The sequence below is a fragment of the Cupressus sempervirens genome, chromosome 5 (genome assembly GCF_028749045.1).
Source record: "Cupressus sempervirens isolate cs-2001-9-10 chromosome 5, ASM2874904v1, whole genome shotgun sequence".
NCBI lineage: Eukaryota > Viridiplantae > Streptophyta > Pinopsida > Cupressales > Cupressaceae > Cupressus > Cupressus sempervirens.
The window spans coordinates 44,258,093-44,282,727 of NC_143122.1; the positions used below are offsets into that span (position 1 = coordinate 44,258,093).

At 34.6% G+C, this 24,635-nt stretch overlaps 1 protein-coding gene across 1 annotated transcript in view; it reads right to left on the reverse strand.

Annotated features, from left to right (window-relative positions):
- The window catches only part of LOC149554471 (agamous-like MADS-box protein MADS1), a 67,071-nt gene that overhangs the window by 9,131 nt on the left and 33,305 nt on the right, over positions 1 to 24,635 (reverse strand). Inside the window, exons 2-5 of the mRNA XM_089828892.1 lie at positions 22,629 to 22,755; positions 22,263 to 22,283; positions 22,016 to 22,077; positions 21,775 to 21,874 (exon numbers count right to left, since the gene is read on the reverse strand). Of these exons, the coding sequence (XP_089685018.1) occupies positions 21,775 to 21,874; positions 22,016 to 22,077; positions 22,263 to 22,283; positions 22,629 to 22,755 (310 nt within the window). The remainder of the gene's footprint in view (positions 1 to 21,774; positions 21,875 to 22,015; positions 22,078 to 22,262; positions 22,284 to 22,628; positions 22,756 to 24,635) is intronic.

Genomic DNA, 24,635 nt, shown 5'->3' on the forward strand with positions numbered 1-24,635 from the left:
AAGATATTGACCTCGGTGTACAAGGGCGAGAAAATAAACAAGGAGATGGAAGATGCCAAATTCAAGGATATTGAGGAAAGCATTTCAGTTTTGGAGAACATGAGAACTAGAATTAAGACTTCCCTTAGAAGTATTAGAGATCAAAGCTATAAAATCTTGAAGGCCTTTGTTGATCATCTTAGGATCTTTGTAGACAAGCTAGAGATCTTCGAGTAGTGACAAGGTCATTGTTTAGGTTGTCATGGAGAATAATAGTCCTAGAGATGTTACTTTTGGCCCCAGTAGAAGGACTAGAGTTGGTTCTAGAAAGAAGGACCATCCTGCCACCAATGAAATTTAGGAAATTAAGAACATTACACAAGACATGGATAAAATGGAGATTGAAGGTGCAGAGATTTCTCAAAAGATTTGTCTAGTTTACCTTTTATTGTTTGTCAGTGGTCTATGTCTCATCTATTATCTTTGTTTGTTGTGTCTTTTGTGGTTGGGTTGTTGACTCTTCTATTTATCTAGCCTATTGGATGGCTTTTGATGTGCTTCCATCCAATTTCATATAGTTGTTGTGTTTTGTTGTGCTTAATAAATTGCCTTTTAATCATCTTACTATAAAGAATTTCAAGACCCCTTCAAAATCTACTTTCACTTAATTAAAATAAACTAATTTATATCAACATTGAAATGATCCTTAAACATGCTTTTCATTTCCAAAGTAAAAATAAGCTTACATACAGTTTCACTACTATTAGGTATTAATGTTTTGACAACTATTTAGAGCTGACTGATTTGTACACCTATCTGGATATGTGCAAGATGATTTCCTATTCTAGTATTGTCTCTTGTGCACTGCAAAATCTCTACTTAATGTTATTGTTCTCCTCAATTTTTCTATTGGAACAATATTCTTCTATCTACATGCAACAAACTTAACTATTGCTTACAACATTCATCCATTTTCTCTATTATTTTCTTTACCAAAAAATCCCCTCTCAAGTAGAAAATTGAGACTTCCCTACTAAATTTGAAAGTAGTAAATCAAAACTCTCCTACTAAATTAACTATTTGAAATGAGATTTGGATGTGTCGCCTAAAGTTTTCAAGTCCCGATTTTTTTGGTGTTTCCTTGTACTTTATATTCATCTATGAATGTTTTTTTGGAAATGTTCAAAATAGCTCAAATAAAGTGTGATCAATTGTCATCAAAAAGATATCCGTACTAGCCTTGTTATTGAAATAGAAAACGTTGATATTAAATTAACAACTTCTACGTAGCCTTTTACAATGAATTTCAAATATCAGATCGTTCTCCTACCCTAACTGAATTGTGGGTGGTATATCTACACTGTCGGAGAACCATGTATGAATATCTCCTTAATAAATGTGCTCTAAGCTTCTAACAATTTTATAAACCTAGAAGAAATGTAACAGCTGTTTATATATACAGCTACTGACTACAAGCCTTGGTCTTTTTCATCCCAGTTTTTTATTTGAACTTGTTGCTATCATTCTTTCTATAGCACATAGATTCATTCCCATTCTTCAAAGTCTTGTGTACTTTTGTCCTTCGAATTTTGTTCTCAGTTTGCATTCTTAGCTGGTTGCATTTGTTTCTCTGGTCTTTGGCTGGTAGCTGACTTATTTTATAATATAAAAGTTTTGTTAGTAGAGAATGTGCTTCCTTTCTCAACAATTGAGAAAGGTGTTCAAGCGTATCGTATTAATGTTGCTACTTTTCTTTTTCAGTGGTATTTAAATTATTTTTATCATTGTTGATTGTGAAAATTATTATTGCAGTCATTATTTATTAATCTACTATCTTAAATAATAATTTAAATATCAAAAATTAATTCGCAACTAATATTGGAAAAAAAAAAAACTACAACTTCACCAATTAAAAACATCCAAAGAAATAAGAAACACAATGAACACAATATTATTGGACAAATTGTCCCTGGAAAAAACCCTAAGGAAAAACTAGCTCTACAAATGAGAAATTATATTGAACTTAAGCAAATCAAGAGATACAATATTTCATACCTCTTACTGATAGATGTCTTACAACCTCCCAATTTCTCCTAATGATACTCCCTCACTACTATCTCCAATGTTATCACTACAACCTTGTTAAAACTCCAAGACTAATTTCTATCACTATGGAATTATTTTCTAACATTGAAAATACTTGTGTACTCCAAAAGCCCCCTGACACCCTTTCTATACTATTGTTAGGAAATCAATGACCAAGATTGATTCTTAATCAATGGTTGAGATTAAAACTATGCCACAACCAATAAAAAAATTGGTTTCTACTTGCTTCTAAAAGAGGTCAACTATTTAATAGATAATTGTGCCTACTCTAATAAATTAGTTAGGAAAACAATCGAATACTAAATAATCACATATGGACAAATAATTATCCAAGAAAACTCAACTAACATTCTCTCTTAGTGAGGAAGTTGTTCTACATGACACCTAACTTATCTCTTAAGAAGCTAAATTTTGTCTTCCTCAATGCCTTAGTCTGAATGTTTGCTACCTACTCCTCTATAAGTATGTACTATAGTTGAACAATCCCCCATTGTACTGATATATGATGTTTCTATCCTTAGACATATCATGAAACACTATATTCTCAAACAACTTGATGTAACTTTATCGCAGTGTATCACAATAGTCTCAACTCTTTGACCAAATAAGACTAATACCAACTTTCGAAGCCATATAGATTCACATTTTTCTATACTAGATAGTATGTGCTTTTTCTGAACTTAGAGCCACAAACTTATACTTCTTGTTGAACAAAGATACAAAACCTGATCCCAAACTAAATCAATACCTTAATGTGCTCTTTTTTTATGTTATACTTCCTAACCAATCTACATCAATATAACCTATCAACCTTATGCCTCCACCTTGAACATATATGATCCCATACTCAACTGTACCACACAAGTAACACAATACATGCTTAGTCATTGTCCAATGCACTCTTCCTAGTTCAACCATGAATTGGCTAAGAGATTTAGCTACAAATGCTATGTTTGGTCTAGTATTGACTAGATATATAAGTAAACTAATCAACTTCCTATATAAGGTGGGATCTACATCGATCTCCTTTGATGTATTTACCTTCCTCCAATTTGTGATCATAGGTGTAGACATGGCTTTTCCATCCTCCATCATGATTACCTTCAACATTTCAATATAATATTTTCCATGACCAAGAAAAATATCTTCATCTATCTACTACACCTCCATGCCTAGAAAGTAGTGCATAAGTCTCAAATCCTTCATCTCAAACTCTTTTGCAAGGTTCCTCTTGCAATTATCTATCTTCACAAATCCATTTCCTACAAGTATATATCAATGTTCTCATACCATGCTCTAGGAACCTGCTTGAGTCCATACAAGGCTCATTTCAATCTACAGATGTGATTCTCCTTGTTGCATACTATAAAGCCTTCCGATTTATCTATGTATACCTCTTTCTTCAACTCACCATAAGGAATTTTATCTTGACATCCATTTGATGGATCTACCACCCCGTCTATGTTGCAAATGAGATTACAGCTCATATAGAAGTACACTTGGTCACTAGAGAAAATCTCTCCTCATAGTCTCTTCCATCCTTTTGAGAGAACCCATTTTCCATAAACTTTGCCTTATATTTCTTGATGCAACCATCTGAACCATGATTTATCTTATAGATCTAATGTGATCCAACTATTGTCCTATATGTTATTCTAGGAACTACCTCTCACACATCATTTTTCATTCCTGAGAAATATTCTTTAGCCATAGCATTTCACTATACCTGATGCTTTGTAGCCTCCTGATAGCTAGAAGACTCACTATCTACCAACTAACTAACTAATGTTACATAGTCATTAAACTTGGTTGGTTGCCTCTATTGTCTAGTACTCTTTCTAGTAGCTCCCACAAACTCCTGAGTATCCCTTTGTGTATCTTGAACCTCACGGTTCTTGCTGCCAATGATAGAGGATCAAATATAAACCTCTATGTCTTCTTGACACATATCTTGTTGCACTAGTTGAGCTACACTTGTACTCATAACCATACTTGAGATTTGTTTCCCTTGACTTAGTTTTGGAGCTTCTAGTGGCTTCACTATTATCATTTGCTAGCAAATCTCTAAACCTTCTAAGTGCATTTCCCTCCATAAAGTTGACATCACATCTCTTAATACTCCTTGTGGTCCCTAGAATAAAAGATTGATATGCCTTTGGGGTTTCACTATACCCAGTAAAGTACCCTCTCTTTGTAGTCTGATCTAACTTTGTACGTGTATCATTTGAAATATGAGAATATGTCAAACTCCCAAATATGCTAAAGTGACCAATATCTAGTTTCTTCAATATGAAAGCTTCTTCTAGTGTCATCTTTCATAGTACCTTGTGTGGAACCCTATTCTGAATGTAATCTATTGTATGACATACCTCTTCTCATAAGTAATGGGGCATATCATATTCATGTAGCATAGCCCTTATTTTATTTGGTATAGAATGGTTCTTCCTCTTAGCTACTCCATTCTATTGCAGATTGTAAGGAACAATCCACTCCCTCTTGATTACTTCTCTGGTATAGAACTCTTGGAAGTCATTTCTTCTTGTGCCCATGTACATTTTTTGACCAAAGAACCTTTATCTTCCTTCCTCTTGAATTCTACAAGATCCTTGATCTTTTGGAACCAACCAAAAACCTCATCCTTGGTCTTCAAGAAGTATATCTTGGTCTTCCTAGAGAAATCATCAATAAAAGTAACATAGTACTCATATCCTCTCAAAGATTTTTTTGATATTGGTTCACATATGTATGAATGTACTATATCAAGAACACCCTCAAATTTGGTGTCACTCTTTGGAAAAATGCTCTCATAAACTTCCTCAACACATATCATTTGCATATACCATCATGCTCTTTTCTAACCTCTAGAACACCTATCACTATCTCACGAAGCAATATAAGTGCTCCATGATGGATGTGGTCCATCCTCCTATCTCATAGCTCTCCAAGATCTCTAGCATTACTGTTGTTCATGAATGCCTTAGGAGTATCAAATTGTAACTTATAATGGAAACCACTCCTAGCTCCAATTTTTATTGGTGATTTCCAATCCTTATGCTTGATCAATACATGTGCCCCTATAAAGAGTACATTATACTAGCTTTATCCTTAAGGACAACTTCAAAAATCAGATTCATACCTAAGTCTAGCACATGCAACACATCATGAAGTGAAATTATTTGTTGATTCTCCATGTGAAACTGAATATTCCCTGTCCCAACTGAGTTCAGTTTGGATAATTTCCCCATAGAAATCTAGATATTGGTGTTCTCCTCCTTATAATTGGAGAAGAAATCTCTAACTCTTGTCATATGAAATTACACCCCACTATCTACATACAAAAAACACTATGAGGTTGAGCTAACCATACAAGGTATTAGTGCAAACTCATCTTTCATTCTATTAGAGAATTCTTCTACCCTTGTTAAAGTTTTCACATGCTTCTTTGCTTTCTTTCTTTGTGAGAAATCACTCACATAGTGGCCATACCCATGACAATCAAAGCACTTGATCTTAGATAGGTCCTTCTTTCTCTTCTCACTTTGTAAATTCAATCCTTCACTAGACCCCTTCTTTTCTTTCCCTTTTCCCACTAGGGCAACATTCTCATATTCCACCTCACTTTTCTAACCTTTGTTCGCCCCATTGATACGAGTTAGTCTAAACTCCACCTGAGTGAAATCACTCTATAGTCAATCGTAGCTCTGTAAGGTGTCTTTCCCACTAAGAACTTGAACAAAGACACCACACTACTTGATAAACTCATTTAGGGCTATCTCTAATAGTTTCTAACTCTTCCTTGACAAGTCTTAGACTAGTGATGTAACTTGTGATGTTTTCTCCCTAGTTCATCTGGGTATTCTTCACCTTCTCTCTGGGAATCATCTTCCTACTAGTGGTAACATTCTGGCATAGATTCAAAATGGCATCACACATCTTCTTTGCAATTTCTAGCTCTGAGATATGTGGAACAATATGATCCTTGACACCATCAAAGATTATCCTCCCAATCTTGGCATCATACTTCTTGTATGTTGCAAGTTGTGTTGCATGTCTAGGTATAGCTACAACACTGGTAACATAATCCTTGATGTATTCTCTTCCAACAATAAAGAAAGTCTAGCCTTCCAGATACCAAAATTCAAGGCACCATCCAATTTTTCCTAATCTCTCAAACTAGGTTAAGCCATCTCAAAGGATAAAAACAATAATAAATTTAAAAAGATTAATGACCTAAATTTCTTTCCTAGGGGAAATCTTTTCTACCCTCAACACTGCTTTGATACCATGTGAAAATTACTATTACAACCACTGATTATTAACCTTATATCTTAAACAATTATTTAACTGCCAAAAATTAATTCACAATTAATATCAAAAAAATAACACAAGTACAACTTCAGCAATAAAAATATGGAAAGAAATGGGCAAAACAATGAACACAATATTTTGGGATAAATAGTCCCTAGAAAACCCTCTAAGGAAAACTCAATTCCACAAATGAGGAATATATTAAACTTCGGCAAATCACTACTACAACTTCCTAGTTTCTCTTGTTGATATTACCTCGCTCCTCCCTTGCTAACACTGAAAGACTAGTTGCTATCACTATGAATTCATTTGTTAAGAATGCAAATGTTTCTTAAACTTGTATACTTCAAACACTCCCTGACCCCCTTTTTTATACTACTGCTATTGGAAAACCAATAAGCAAGATTGATTCTCAGTCACCAGTTGAGATTAAAACAACCCAACAACCAATAACAAAGTTTGTTTCTGTAGCTTCTAAAGCAGGTCAATTATTTCCCCTACTCTAACAAATTAGTTACGAAAATAATCAATTACTCAATAATCACATATAGACGAACAGTTGTGCAAGGTAACTCAAGTAACACTCATAGTTGTTTGTTTGGGTTCCTGTGTCCAGTCAGATTGTGATTGGTTGTATGTGCATCATCACAAAGTTGTTCTTACAAGGATTGAAGTACTAATGAGACAACGAACCAGTTATGCAATGTATATGGAAATGAATCGCTTCCAAAGTCTTTATAGATAGGCTATGCTCGGTAAACATGTTCAGGAGCCCCCACTAAAAGTGTCCCGAATTCTACATGCTCCTCCATAAACCCATACTAGTTCCCGGTGGCTCGATTATGATGTGATCTCTCATTGCGTTGTGATCTAGCTTAAAATAATTGTATTTCTACTTGTTCATTTGCAGACCGCATTTTTTCCCCGATTCTTCTTCTCTATATCACTCCCATTCATGGGAGTGCTGTTAGTTTTCTGTACAGTATTGTAATTCCAAACATTGGTACATTATCTTGTTTTGTGACGACAGTATGAGTTTGGCTACGGCCTCCTTTTGCCATACTTTCATGTAGCTCCTGAGTGGCTAGGTCGCTTCTCATACATTTAGTTTTATTTATGCATTGTATCTTTGTTGTCCTGCTTGCTAATTCTCGACGAATGGACAGAAGCAACCACATTTCTTTCTTTTGTTAAAGATACTTGGACGCCTTCTTGAAAGATTAAGTATTAGATTTAGGTTTTTTTTTGTTTTGTGTATTATGTTATTTTATTTTCGATCTTTTTGAAAACAAAATTATTTAGAAATGATTTATTAGTCGCGCCGAGAGTAAAGGTTCCGCTTGCTTATCTCCAATTAATCTTTATAAGCTATGGTGATATCAAATAATTCTATTAAAACTTAATTTTATATTTTTATTGCTATTTTATTATGATTGGCTCCTTCCAATTTTGGTGGCAGTCTGTTTAACTTTTAAGTTAAAAATTAGAAGAAAAAACGTATGTAGAGATTGTAGACACAGTTCACACTGTTATGTGGCATCATCAACTTAAATTCTATAATCATAATTTTGTAAGCATTTCGGCTCTGTTAGAGCAGAAACAACAACAAAGTTTGTTTTTCGGGGTTGGGCAGACCGAAGGCTGAATGCTTAGATTGAATAGAAGAGTATTGAAACTTCTTCTTTTAAGCGATGCCCATTTTATGTTCTATTTACTTATGTGTCTTTACTACTTGACAAAGTTTACCTGCGGAGCATCCACTAACTGACACAAGACCTTTCTGTGAATCTTTAAAGGACGAAGAGCTGCTTTGATCAAAGCCCTCAGTACTACTCCTATTTTCCACTTTCATTCTTTCTTTTACTCCTATTTTCGACTTTTGTTATGGTGTTGGCCTTTTTCCGCCTTGTTCCGATTTAGAATTTTAGGGTTTCTAGATTAATTGTAGGCTGGAGAATATTTGTTTTTCATTTCATATTTCTTTCTAATTTCATAATGTTATACATCAGCAAGCATTCAGCGTTAATTCCTTAGCAAAATGGTTCAAAACTATAATGACTAACATAATAATTTTACAACTTTATAAAATTATAAAGCAGTGAGTAGCTGGAATTCCTTAAAGAAACTAGGTTTTAAAATTCTCCCAAAGTAATTCTGATATTTGAAATGCAATGCTTTCTAGTGTTTTAAAGTGACATTATTTTAATTCATTGTATTTTTTTTAATACTTAAATAATGATTTATGTTATACATTTTTTGTTTGCAGTATTAAGAAAATTGATAATCTTGTCATGCAAATTGATTTTTTTCCTTGCAATGTGCGGCCTATTTTCCCTTACAACTTTTAATTAGTTTGGTTGTGGTGTGGTACGCGAGGAAAAACAGGTAAGGGGAGCCAAATTTTCTTCTTAATTTCTTTTTGAATTCTGAAAGTTGATCTAACATTTTTGTCTAATATTTTTGAGTTCTATTATTTTTATTTAAACTACAAAGCACCTGAAATTAAATTTAAGCATCTATCATGTTATTCTGTTTTGTTTGCTCTAAATTCTTTACTATTTAGGGGATAAAATTTGCAGAAAATCAATGGTGCTGACAATTTTTGATTCTCAAGGAAAGTTCTAACACTGCTCAGGACTAATTTTCCTGACTGAAAATTTCTTGGAATTTGCATAGTCTATATCTAGTTTTTGTGAGTATTAATGTAGAAATCTAGGGTTACAAATGTATCTATTTATTTAGTTCATACAATTTAGGGCTAAAAACTATTGTGTAGAACTTTTAGTCCTTACTGTACATCTTTTTCTTGCTTTTCTTAAAATTAAAGTTCACTCCTAATATTTTTTCTTCGCATCCCCAATTTATTGTGAAATCACCTTGATGTATCTATTTATTTAGTTCATACAATTTAGGGCTAAAAACTAGTTGTGTAGAACTTTTAGTCCTTATTGTACATTCTTTTCTTGCTTTTCTTAAAATTAAAGTTCACTCCTAATATTTTTTCTTCACATCCCTAATTTATTCTGAAATCACCTTGTGTGCCATTTGTTTTTGCTTGATTAAGCAATTTTAGCATTTCCCTCCATTTTTAGTTATTTAATGTTTCATAATTTGTAAAATATTTTTTTTAAAAAAATTTTAATCTTAGTTTCAATTTTGATGATTTTGCATTGTATGTTTCTGTTATTTAAGTATAATTCATTTAATGTTTCATCCATAAAATTATGGATTTTTATTTTCCAATTGTTGCATATTTTTGGTAAAAGAAAAATATTTTTATACTTTTATTTTTTTCAATATATACATGGATATGCTTTTAAAAATTTACACCAATATTCTAAAAAATAATTTAAAAATTACACCAATATCATTACATTATGTTTTTAGCTCTTATTGTAGATGTTTTTCTCAATTTTCTTAAAATTAAAGTTCACTCGTAATATTTTTTCTTCACATCCTCAATTTATTGTGAAATTGCATTGTGTGCTATTTTATTTGTTTGATTAAGCTATTTTAGCATTTCCCTCCATTTTTAGTTATTTTATGTTTGATAATTTGTAAAATAATTTTTTTAATTTCCCAATCCTAGTTTCAAATTTGATGATTTTGCATTGTATGTTTCCCCTATTTAAGTATAATTCATTAAATATTTCATCTATAAAATTATGGTTTTTTATTTTCCAATTGTTGTATTTTTTTAGTAAAAAAGCACATGCTTATATTGTTTATATTTTTTAGTATATATACATGGATATGCCTTTATAAATTTACATCAATATCATTACATTATGCAAATGACTTATTTTTGTGTTGTTTTAACATGCTTCTATGCTTGCATTATCTTCTTCTTTTTTGACAAACTATATTATATTTTTCACATGTGGGGCAAAGCATTTTAGTATTTATGTATATGTGGCTTCAATCATATGTGGAGGACTTCTACAAGTAGTGTGATCCAGGTAAGTTCTATCCCCCATTTTTATCACCTTGAAAATGCTTCTAAATCATTACTTTAATTTGACACATTGAATTTAGCCTAGATTTCTCAAAGATGCAATACATGCTCCAACATTTAAAAAATAGAGTAGTTGATAATGTTTATGTACACCCTTATTTCCCTATGACTTATTTGAATATGCCCAAGTCATGCCATGCCATTGATGAAAGAGTATAGCTAAACTGAGCAAGCAATCCTAGTACATGTTGCACTTGGGACTATTGATATAAAGAAATTTACAACCATTAAAATTTTATTGATTTTTCTTTGTGTGTGTATGATGAGCATGTGTCCCTACAATTTGTTAACACTTGGAATAATAGGAAGGTGAAAATTAATAGGGTGGTGTTCTAAATGAGAGATGAACTTGTCACGACAATTAAATGGCTTGTCTCTATAGGGCATGAGTAGGTGTAAGGAGGCTAGGGTTTATGATGAAATGACATTGAGAAAATTCTTCCACCCTAAGGAGGATCCTATTTGCATGAGGGGTGGTTTTTCTAGGGAGGACCTACCAAAGTGCTAGGACATTGTGTGCTACATCATTATGCGATACATAACCCTCAAATATTAGCATTAGGTGTTGTATTATTACCATTTTCCTATTCTATACTAGTTTAGGAAGAAAGACTTGATTTCCTTCTTGTACCTTATATTGCATCTGATGGAGGATAGTGTGTTCAATGTTATGAAAAAGAGGAAGGAAGACCATTTTATATTCTACACTAGACCTTCATGTTTAAACTTAACAAATTCCAACTTTCCCTCAATCTGCCTCTACTTGTTAACCCTCTTGCCACTTTTACTCCCCAAGTCTCCACAGACCTTAGCCCAAGTTTGGCCTCAAAGAAGGGGGACAAAAAACCCTTGAGTAATAGGAAAAATGTCAGCATTATTGACTCTAATATTGATACTATGGGGAGTAATAAAGCTTGGAGGAGGTCCAAAAAAAGTCTTAAAATGGAAAAATTTAAGACACCCCCCAAACAACAGGTGAGTTCTCAGTCCATAGAGAGTTAAAGGAGATCCACCAAAAGAAAGAGGAAGGTCATGCATCCTGGTTTAGGGGGTAAGGAGGTTCCAAGCTTATCCTACATTTTAGACACCATGGAAGCCAACCCTTCACTAGGTAAAAGCCTAGGGGAAGATATCACATCCCTAATGAAGGATGTTGCTAAGGGCGGGGGAAGGGGCATCATAATAAAACCTAGTTGGATAGGCTAGAGAATTTGATGCATGATGTAGATGATAATCAGGAAGCCTTGTGTTGAAAGGTTGAAACCCTTGTCGAGTTCTCTATTATAGTTATGTGGTCAATGACCACCACTCTTTATTTTCTATACGTGAACAAGGACTAGTGGGACAAGGGAAAAGAGAATGATACCACTTGCTCCCTCTACAACTTCTTGGTGGATGATTGGCTCAGGACTTTACTAGAGAAACCTATCAAGGAGGAGGTGGAGAAATTGGTCATGGAGGATCTCGATGAAAAGAAAGACCTGACCTAGAGGAGGAGGGGAGCTCACCCTGATGCTTTATATTATTTTATTTTTTGTAATCTTATGGTTAACTATGAACTCTATGCCCTTGGTGACATTTTTGGTTGTTGTGGATGTTAATCATTTTATAAGCAGTGCTTGTAATCTAGGCTATTGGATTATTTTTTGGCATTGTATATATGCTAGAGATAGTATAATGGATATTATTATTTTGAAGTGTAATGTTATGGGGTTAAATGTTAAGATGTTTTTTACTTTTTTTGATGTATAGAAAATAGATTGGTTAGATAGTAGGGAGTAACTACAAGCTAGTCTCTAGCCCTCTATGCCACAGGGTCAACCCCACACTTTTTATTGCTATCTAAATACTTAAAAAATAAGACCACAACCCAAACCAAACCATCACTTAAATTTGTGAACTAAATCTCTAAATCTAGGAGAATAAAAAGAACTATAAATAAAGATGAATCCTCATCAAAGGTCAACACCTCTTTCACTCCATTGCAAGTAGATAAAACCCAATTTCCAATATCTTCTAGAGGACTAAGAGATGAGATTTTTCACATAAGATTTGTAATCCTCAAGAAAGATGTATGTGGCAAGATTAGATCTACCAAGTGTGATTTCCAGAGAGCCCTCTTGATCTGATGTAACAAATTGTGTAGCTTCTGGCACTGGATCCAATGATTTGTTTTTCCAAACTCAAGTTTCCTTCTCATGCCCACCTGCCATTTTCCCTTTTTTCTTCCATTTTTGAAAATGTCCATTCAGGTATATTTTTATCTTATATTTTGGTTTGAAGGGAGATCATTTTCAGAGACCCTCTAGGTCTTGTTTGGAAATCACAGCTAGGTTCTTGCTAATTGCTAATGAGCATTCTCCTCTTTTGAATGTTGAGACTCCTCCTAGGGCCCTTTTAGTTGATTTCTTATTGAACTATTCTTTCTTGTTCTATATCATTCCCATCAACCTAGCCATGGACACAAATATTAAACATTGGCTTCGCTAATTGCTTGCAGTATAACCCAATGTTAAATCATGGATTGATAAAGAAAGGTTTAGCAAATTGAACCATTGCTTTTTTATGATTTGTTTTGACAAATCAGTTTGGAAAGAGGGCACCATTAGTCAAATTTTTTCTTCCATAACCTCTATGTCTAACCTTCTCTACAAATCTACAACTTTAAAAGCCCTTTCCTGCCTAGGTAGAAACTGCTCTTACTAATCTCATCATTCTACTTCTTTGAGTGATAGTAATCTTGATTTTAATTTTTACTAGCATTACAATTACTCAATTAAACAATCATCATAAACTATTTTTTTTGTTAGATCTTATTCATTACAATGTGTTTAGTTTTCTAGAGGTTCTTTCCATTGGAAAAGATATATATTAGGTTTCATTTATAGATGTGTATTGAAAAAGGATTTGCAAGCCATTCGAAAGAAGCTCTAATGGAAATGTTCTCTGCTAGGGTTTGTACAATTTTCATTTAAACCGTTTCTACTACACCACTTTCCATTCCTCATTTAGTGCAAGAATTCATTTTAGGATACAATGGCCTTGGCCCTCTCCATCCTAGCAATTGTTGCTAGTGCTACAATTGTTGCTACATGCGAGAATGGTCCCACCAATCAAATGACCATGCAAGTTTGTGACCAAGGTGTTCCATGAGGTAATTCCTCTCCCAACCTAGTTTTGAATATCTCTACTTTTGAATCTGCTTGTCAATGGCTAGAAACTGAAACCCTTTTTGGGTATTTTGTGGGTCGCACTCCATCTGAAAGCACATTGTATGAATGGATCACCAAGGCATGTACCCCACCTTGAAGGGATTCAAAGCCCCATTAAGGGCTTTTTTTCTATTTTTTTTTGGTAACCCCTCCTAGGCTAAGAGCATTTTCAACCATGGGTCGTGGATAGTTTGCTCATCTCTACTTGTTTTTTAGAGATGGTCTCAAGACTTCTACATCTCAGATGATAGTAGACTTAGGGTTCCATTTTGGGTAGAGCTCCCTAGGTTGCCCATTCCTTGCTTGTCTTTCCTCCCAGAAATTGCCCAAACTATGAGCAAAGTGACTTGTGTGGAGCAAAATAAATTTTTCAATGCCCTCCCTCACTGGAGGGTTTGTGTTGAGGTTGGCCTATCCAAGGACCTTAAAGAATCAGTGGAAATTAATATTGGCGCTACCACCTTTATCCAAAGGTGCTTTACCTGAACCTCCTAATAACTTGATATTCCTATCAATCTGCTAGCCATAAGATAAAGGATTGTCCTCTTCTTGTCTTGAGTGCAATCCCTCTCCAGTCCAAGAAACCAAGTCGAATCCAAAAATTAAAAAAGATAAATGGATGATAGCTATTAAGAAAGGTAAGGGAACTGTTAAACTAGGCCTAGTTTCTCAAGAACCTAGCTATTCCATCTCCAATGTGGCTCCTCTTGTTCTCGTGGCTCTTGAGCTTCCCATGTTTGTGCCACTACCTATTTCAAACCCTACATCACAAGGATAGAATAGCTTGAGGTTCAAGCTAGTTGGGTTCGTGCACCTCAAGCAACTTCTATGATTTCCTCTCAATCTCTTTGTTGCTCTCGAAGCCCTAAAGGCTAAAATGTTGTCTCTATCAATGGGGATAAATGAAGAGTCATTTCTTGGGTGACCCCTCATTCGAATCCTCCACTTTATTGCATAATAGCTTCTCCTCTCTTTGGAACAAGGAGAACATGTAAGCTAGTTTATAATGAATTTCCTCTCATGGAATGTGTGGGGGCTAATAGATCTCCCTCAAAAATATTATGTTCATGATACCAAGCGTAGGCTTAGCAATATTTATGTATTATGTTTGCAAGAAGTCAAAGTCTTTGGGTTTCTTCTCAACTTAGCCTACTATGCTATATGGCCAGATGGTTTTAGTTTTGCCTCTTAGCATGAAGTTGGTTGAGGTGGTGTAGTCACTCTCCTCTCCCCTTGAGTTTTTCCTTTTGTTATTTCTCATTGTTCTGACCCCATGCAGAGAATTGCTTGGATTTTTTCGTCTTTTCAAAATCATTCTTTTGGAATTGTCAATGTCTATGCTCCTAATGGTGCAGTTGAGCATTCATACCTATGGAAGTGGCTAACTAATCATTTGTCACCTATCACCTAGATATTTTGCAGAGATTTCAATATGGTTAAGTTGGCTATTGATAAAGTGGTTCTTCTATCTTTTAGATGGTTAGTTGGAGAGAGAGAAGCCTAGTTTTACATGCAGAACACGTGTGTCTTTTTCATCCCAATGTTCACCACCGTCGACTTGATGGCATTTGGTACACTTGGTCCAACTTTTGAAAGGGATCTAATAGGTTTCTTAAAAGGGTAGACCATGCTATGGTTTTTGCTCAGTCCCCTTTTTCCTTTTCTCATATGAGTATGCAACCTATCAATCCACTCCTTGATGTGACTCTTTTTGACCGTTTTTCCCATTCACTTCTCCATCAGCTAGCATTTTTCCTCTCCTCATAATTGTAAATTTTAGTTTTACCTTAATACCTCCTTACTGTCACATCTACCCACTGCCTCTCATATTTTACAAACATGGAATCTTGAACCTAGGCCACAATCCACTTCTGGGTGGATTTAATGGTGGAATAATGCTATCGCCTATACTATTAGGATTCTTCACATTTATGGAAAACAGTTGGCCACTTACTACAAGAGATCATATGAGGCCACTACCAAAGATCTTTATTTAGCCACTGAAGCTCTACCCATGAATCCATTTGACACAGATCTCCAAGTTTGAGTTGCCAACCTTTGCCACCAAAAGTAGGTTGCAAACAACTATACTGCCCAGGGCGCTTAACTCAAAGCTTGCCTACATTGGTTGGAGGTTAGAGATCAAGCTTCCAAGAAATTTTTAATGTGTTGAGGGCTCACCATTCTATGGTTGGGATCAAATGCATTCAAGAGGGTCAACACTCCTTCTGTGAGCTTCCTGCCATTTTCCAACCTTTTGTTCACCACTATGAAAAAGTTTTCATAGTGCAGGGCCCTTTGAAAGCCCAAAATCAAGCCTTGTAGGCTTGTTTGGATGTCACTCCTAAAAGTCTTGCTCTAGAAAAATATGTATTCAGTGAGCAGAATCTCGCTTTCGCAGACCTCAAGGAGGCTATTTTCTCCATGGTAGATGACAAGGCCCCTGGTTGTGATAGTTTCCCTTGTGAATTTTACAAAGCCTTTTGGGAAGAGATCAGACCAAATCTACATAAGGTTTACCTTGAAGCCTATAGTTCTTGCTCTTTAGGCAATATTATTAATAAGGGAAATATCAAATTCATGCCTAAGGTGGGTGACCCTGAAGATATATGTAATTGGAGGACCATCACCTTATTGAATATCTTTTACAAGATCATTTCCAAGGTTCTCTCTCTTAAAATCCATCATCTTCTTCCTAAGATTACTCACCCTAAAAAAATGGGTTTTATCAAATCTCAATATATCCTGGACAATATAATTGATGTATGGGAAGGGATGGAATGGGCTCAATACTCCAAGCAACAAGCCATCTTTCTTAAGATTGATTTTGCCAAAGCTTATGACCAAATTGAGTGGCTTTTAATTCTTGCATTGCTTTAGGCACTTGGGTTTGTCCCTACTTTTTTGTAGTTAATCTAGATGCCTTTTGGGTATTCCTTTGCTTGCTTCTCTATTAATTTCCATTAGTCTCAAGCCTTTGGGCTTTATCATTCAATTGGAAAAGGCTATCCTCTGGCACCTCTCTTTATGTATTGGCTACTAAAGGTTTTGGGTACTTGCTCGCAAATGCCATCTCACAAGTGAGGGTCCATGGTATTTCCCTTTCAAACTCCCCTGATCAGCTTAAAAATGGCCATTTTTTGGATGACTCTTTCCTCACTCTCATTAAGGATGAGGAGAATGTTGCCTTTTCTCTACAATGTCATGACACCTTCTATCTTGCTTTAGGGTCTTCTATATGGTGGCATAAAACCCTCTGTTATAGGTAGTCTTCCCTTTCCCTACCTGCTTGGCTTGCGCACTATCAATGGAAATGGGTCTAGCATGGTGAAGTTTTTCATTTTTTAGGCATCCCTTTTGACTTTGAAGTTCCTATTGTCAAGCTCTGAAATGCGGTCCTTACATTAATAGAGAAGAAGTTGGAATATTGGATCGCCAAACCTCTCTCCCTTGCGAGCAAATTCTAGTTTTTTTCCTAGGCGATGGCTGCCACCCATGTGTACTACTCTTCTTGTTGGGCTACTTCAAAGGCCCCTTATCTCAAACTTGAGTGATGCTACGTGACTTCCTCTGGGCTTCAGATACTTCTCACTAGAACTTTCATAGAGTTACCTAGGATTTCAATTGTTTTCCCAATGAGTCTAGCAGCCTAGGCTTGTTGTCTACCCAAAAGAAATGTATTTCTCTTTGTGCAAAATGGGTTTTTCAAACTCTTTTTGGCAATGAAGCTTGGAGGATTTTGTCGTGGCATTGCATTTCTTCGAGCGTTCTGGCTCACTAGCTAGCCTGGAAGGGGATTGGTTTTTAGATCTTTCTTATTACCACTGAACCTATTTAGATTCAGGGCACTTTTTTTGCCAAGAGTATTTGGAAAGCTTAGGAAGTAGTTAAGCCTTCGCTTCACTGGGTTGGTGACAGGTTCGGAGATTGGCTCTCCATGAACCAATACAATATCTGGTGGTCACCATTATTTTCTGTCCCAGGTGTTCCCCTGGCGAAAGTACATGGGGCTAGTGCTCTTCATTTTTTTAAATGTAGCATAAGAACCCCTAAAGATCTTTTCTCTAGAGTTACTATGAGCTTATGGTCATGGGAGGACATGAAAGTGCAATTCTGGCTCACTCATCCACATCACCAGACTTTTGGTCTTCTAGTTTCTGTGGTGCCTCCACATTTGTTACATAAACTCGACATTTAGTCCTCTCACACTTGGTGGAAAGACTAGAGTATCTAGCCACTCTGGTAACTAGCTATAAGCCTAGGATGGGCTACCAATGGCTAGTTCCTCACTTGCCCATGGTAAAAATTCTCAACCAAAGATGGCATTTTCAATCTTCTCATCATATTTGGAGTCATAGGTTTTCCACTATGTGGTGAACCATTACTGAGCCTAAAATTGCACATTTCACCTAGTGTATTCTTTTCTAGGGCTTGCCTTTAGGCTCCTAGCTATGACACCTAGGTGTTCCTAACCTGCATTGCCCTTTTCCCTTTCTATGGTCAACCAAAGACTTTTTTGCATATTTTGTGGTTTTGTTAAGGGGCTCAATTTTATTGGTGATGGATCCATGATCTCTTTCACCCCTTTCATCCAAAACCTTTCTCTTGGCATATGATTGTTTTGGGTGACAACACCTAGATTCCTTTCAAGTGCTCCCAAATATGGCATGCTTTTAGATTTGAGATCTTATTTACCATTTGTAAAGATCTCAATGTTTTTATTTTTGCTAATAACACACTTGACATTAATGTTGCTATGTACGCTAAAGCATGTATTTATAACAATGTCATGTTGCAAATTCAAGTACAAACAGATAAAGTGGCTTTGGAGGTGGCTCACCTATAGGATCTATTGGCACATTGGGGAAATGCCCCTGTATGATAGCTTGTGTTCTACCAAATTTTTCCTCTGATGACCGTACCCCTCATGATTGTCATCAAGAACATAGTAGTTCTTCTCGCTTCTCACAAATGCCTCGCTCTCAACTGCACCACTCTCCCAGGGGTGGTACTTTTGGTCAGTGCTACTCTCCTAGAGGCTCTAGTGGTCGGCATCACTCTGCCTCACCTCCTCAAAGGTCTGGTTTGGGGTGGTAACTAATGGCTCCTCCTACTACTCCTACTATTGGTTGGCCCTCTACACATTCAAACCCAAAGTATGTGTTTTCGTAGTTGAATTTAACCATTTCTCCTCACAGGCTTGAGGAAGAAAAAGAAGAAGATGATGATGCTACTGCTGATGAATAGGCTCTCCTTGAGCCATGTACCCACCCCACCCTCAGGTGAGGATCTGGTGATAAGGATCCTCCTCCCTTGATTGGCACTGTGCTGGCATCTTGAGGCTTTTTATTTTTTGAAGTCTTTATTTTGATGAATAGTTGATATCCAGCCTTAGGCCATATGAACTCATGGGATGATCCTATTTCCCCCGGTCCATTTTTTTGTGAATATGTAACTTTATTGTTTTTTTAAAATATAAGGAAGGGACTATTCATTAAAAAAAAAAGAGGATGTGCATGATTTATAAAATATAAAATAGATGTATTCAATCATTTCAAATAATTTCAAGTGATAATTGAATTATGGTCTACTAGGAAGAGAACAAAACCTCAGAACTAATAATGAAGGTGGATTTTTCTCAAATAATTTTGATAGATTTTGAAAATATTGTGGCTTTCATAACTAGAAGATAATCCATATTAATTATAATAGAATAGGATTAGAAAAAAATTGTACATGATGTTGTTGTTGTACGCTAGGAGTCTCATGAGTAGTTATAGTCTTGAACACGTAATTTAGATTGAAGTTGTTGTCACTACTTTCCACCTTATGAATACATATCCTACTTATGGTCTCTATGGTATGACATCTACAAAGGAATGGTTAGATCATAAGTCTTCATTGAGACAACATAGATTTTTTTGGCTATGAGGCATATCCAAATCTAATTAGGTTAATTGAGTGTTTAAACACATACACTAAACAAAAAATTATCACATACAATCAACAAAAATTCACCAAAAAAAAAAAAAAAAACAAACATAGATTTTAGATATGAATACCTTGACTCTTCATGACCGATAGTAACCAAATCTTTTAAACCTATCTTATCTTGTGTGAGAGGAAAACCTTAAGTTAAGTCATTTATTATTAGTCCATGGTCTCTTTTGCCATTAATTTCATTGATTTAAAATAATGTGAAAACCTGCAAGAATGGTCTACTTAAAGTTTCTAATTATGGAAGGATGTTCCTTGACAACCTAAATGAACATTCTTTAATGAAAACTAAAATTCTAGCTAGAAATGTCAATTTTAAGCTTAGCTTTGAATAAAGATAATAAATTTCTTCTTATTTAAAAAAATGACTTAAATCAATTGAATCCTTTAATGGCATTTTTTATACACTTGACAAAAAATTATCAGAACAAGAGAAAAATTTGAATAAGAGAGTGGGGAAGGAGGAAGAGTTGGATGAGACTAGCTCAACATTGGATGAAATTAAGAATAAGAGAAACAAGAAAAAGGTCAGCTAGTAAATTACCCATGAATATACTAGTTTCACTATGAATATGATAGACTTCAGTTCTAGAGTGGTCCCTTCTCCAAGAGAGCAGAATGATGACTCATCAATGAGGGTAACTCCCCATGTGCATGTTGATTAAAATATAAGGAAAATGATTTCTAGTGACCCCATGTTGGCATAGATTCATGTTGCTAAAGCTAGGAAAGGACATTGTGCTAGTTGCAAGGAGCTCTCTATTAATGTCAAGGAGATCAAGCAGTAACACTTCAAGAGAAATTTGAAGCCTTGCATAAGAGTTTCACCATTTTTTCCAAGTTTTCTTGTAAGGTAATTCATGTTGTTGTTGTCACTCTCCAAGTCTTATAGCAAAAGAACGAAGAGGACGACCTTAGTGTAGAGGACTTTGCTAAGCTTTATGGCTTCTTGCTGGTCATCAAAGGGAAGAAGAAGGCCAATGCTAAGGCCTTGTGCTTTTTATTTTCTATTGATGACTCTCAACTATTGATATGTCCAACTAATACTTTTTTACCAAGTTGATCAGCCTTGAAGATTCTATATTTCTTTTGTATAAACTCTGTAGTGGTTATACTAGTAGTTTTGCAAATAGTCTAGGTTATATATTTTAGAATAATTTTATGCACTTTAGTAGATACTTTGTTGGTTAAGTTGGATATTTTGTTACTTATGTTCGGATGATGCTTTCCATTGGTAGTTTTGGCATGGTTACTAGTGGTTATGTGAATACGTATGAATCTATCTTGGCTGAATTTATTGGTATGTTGATAGTATTTTTCTATTAATGTGTTGTTAATTCTTTAACCATGGTTGCACTCACCTTGTTTTGGATGCTATTAATATCAAAAATTAGAAATTAGCAAATAAAATATATGAATGCAGATTTTGGATATGAATAGCTTGACTCTTCATAATGGATAGTAACTAATTTACTTACACATCTCTTATATTGTGTGGGAGGAATAGCTTAGGTTAATAAGTCTATTATTAGTCCATGTTCTCTTTTCCCATATAATACAATGATTTAAAATAATATAAACATGTGCAACATTGATCTTGTTAAGGTTTGTAATATGGAAGATATTGTTTTGAATTTTTATTAAAATTTCTTAAGAAACTAAATGAACATTCTTTAATGAAAACTAAAATTCCAGTTGGAAAGGTTAAATTTAAGCTTAGATTAAAACTAACATAATCAATTTCTTATTTAAAAATATGTCTAAAATAAATTGAATTCCTTATGGTCTATTTGGTTATAGACATAAGAATTGAGAATAGGAATGCATATTGAAATAGAAATGACTATACCAATAATAGAGAATAAATAAGAATATGCATTCCTATTCCCATTTCTAATTGACACATTAAATGAAAAAATAAAAAATATATTCCTAATTTCTTATGCAACCAAACCACCCCTTAAACCAAACCGACCCTTAAAGAACACTTTTAATAACCAAAACCCAAAGAAGATACATACTTTTAGAAAAACCTATGTATGAAAGAAAGTCAGAAAAGATACACCCAGAACATTTTCTAAACCCCATATCCCCCACCTCACATAAAATAAACATTAGCAAGGAGTATTGGAAATTCTCATTCTTCATATGACGTACCTTCTTTGATCTTATGCAGCCAAGCGCCTTCTCCAACTTAATTTCAAGCTGCTCGAGATCACGGATATTTGATGATGGAAGAGATTCTCCCATCAGTTGCCTGTCAGAAAACTCTATTTTTTCAAATTTCAACATTCATATGTAAGAGACAAGATTCAGATAGATTTTAGCCATCAATTTAAGGGTTACAGCTAAATATATATCTGTAGAAGTACACTACAAGGTGAACCCAGAGCCAAACCTGATCGCATATGCAAGACTGTCCCTCTGTTGTCTGAGTTTAGTTGCCTCCTCTTGCCAATGCTTTTCAGATTAACAACATATAATTAGAGGTTGCCTAGTAAAACGACTGAACTGTTCAAAAACAATTGACCCAGCATACGTCGCTGTTTTAATTTCTTGTATTGATTGAAATATTCACCTCCAGATCACCGTCTGTAGAAAGAGTGTAAGGCTTCAGCAGTTTCTGATTATGACTTCGCATGTACTTCTGAATTACTCTCTCCATGCTAACGACACAAAGACAGAGAAACATTCAAAACGCTGTTATAAAAAATGGAAGACGTAGATCAGTAAAACAGTAATAGAATTTGCAAGTCCTTAGAACTGATATTAATATTCACTTCAAGAGAGCATGAATAAAATTTCAAATAGAATGTAGACCAATGTTTAAACGCACTAGCACTATGAAGTGATTCTTAGTAGCCATAAAATTAATTTTTTAGATCATTCATTCTGAAAAGAGTCAAGGATGAATCTCGACGATAGAGTAATGAGCTATAAATATTCAGATTAGCCAGCACAGATGATAGAATAATGGGTTGTAAATATTCTTACAGTTATAATAAACACACGATATGACAGAGAGGAATAAACACGAGTATAGCAGAAGAGATTTCAAGAGATCGAAATACATGTAACAATAATTTTACAAACCGACAATCTCGAACACCACGCATCAACACTGTTAGGTACAAAAATCTGTTGTATTAGAAGATAATCAAAACATAATCAAAATTTTAATGTATCTTATTCATAGTGATTCATTTCATAAATAATTATTAAGCTTACCTCTAATATATTGAACTTTGATCATCTTTTGAAATTTTGTTACTATGACAGGATTTAAATCTGTTTGACCTTACAGAGTTCAAACTGTTGTACTTCATTCTATTGCTTATTGGTGGGTCTTAATTTTTCAAATTTTTTTGAAGTCTTTTGTTTTGAACATATTTTGTTCATATAATTTGGTGGGTCTTAATTTTTCAAATTTTTTTGAAGTCTTTTGTTTTGAACATATTTTGTTCATATAATCACTGAAAAATAGCACACATTTGGTGCAATAAACTTGTTTTCTTCATGTATTACAATCTAATATTAGCAGACATTAAGTGTAATAAAATAACACACATTGGGTGTTGTGAACTTGTTCTATTCATATTACAATTTGATCAAAGCACACATCAGGTGCAATGGACTTGTTGTGTACATTTAATTGAAAATGCTAGATTTTGAATTGTTGTAAGTGCTACACACTTAAACTTGAATGGTATACATTGAATTATTATAATTGCAATGCACTTAAACTTGAATCTGAAATATTCACAATGTTCCTTCCCTTACCAAATGAGAGGGAAAAATTATAACAACGTGATGTCACTTGATCAGGCTATTGGATAAGAGTCCACACATTTATCTTCATAGTCTAAAAGGGGTGGAATGCATCAATGTGGACCAATATCATCATAATGATCACAAATTTTATCTCCAGGATTAGCAAAATCATTTTTACCAATAATATTTCATCACCATGACTATTGTCAATAATCTTAATTTAGAGCTTTTGTTTGAATTTCTACTAAAGAGACAACAATTGCATTATTTAGAGAACTATCTTTTGAATTAGGAATATGTTGAAACATTTTATGGGGTCCACTAAATATATTTGGGAGCATTTTCCTTAAACCATGATCTTCTCCAAATTCAACCTTAACCATTCTAATTTCATTAGCATAAATGATTGACTGTGCATCCCTAATTTTTAAAATACCTTTTATTAATACTTTTGAATCCTCTCCTTTTCTTTGCTTGTAATATTATAAAATTGGTCACTTAGTATCTTAAGAACAACATCAACACTTGTTAGCGTAATGAAGCAAAGGTGCACAAAATCACTTCCAACACTAATCTTTGAGAGGACGATTATGCAAATTCAACTAACTATTGTAAAGATCTCCAGAAATGTATAATAACTTAATAAAAAATAAGAATGGATGCATAACACAATGATTACCATGGGGAAACCCTTCTGAGAGAAAAACCCCACCCTCCAAAACCCACATAATGTATTCTCAAATCTGGAAGATTACAATACACTTGCAATGCAAGTTCTCGTAGGAGTGCATCACCATAACTCAAACTCGGACTTGGAATTAGAGAGACTCCTTCTAGCACTAGTCTTGCAAACTAAAATTGATGATTCAAACACCTCCCCAAGCCCTCCTTTTATAGTGATTTGTGACTTGGAAACCATTTGCAGTTTTACAAAACCATGGGCAAAACAACCATGCCAAATGTTACCCACTTGTAATTTGTAACTCCAAGAATACTATTTTCTTCCATAATTTTGTCCTTTAGTTTAAATCCACATAAAAGTCATATAATGAGTTATTTACACTCTAAAAATAGCCCTTCTACATTGTTCTAGAGACTAGACACAATTTTAACAACGCATACACCATTTTCCAATTCATAAACATGTGGAAAACTACCACAAGAAAATTCTAGAGTGTTATGGAAAATTTTTGCAAGGTTGAGACACAATTCTCAACATTCTCCCACTTGTCGAACACCTTGCAAGA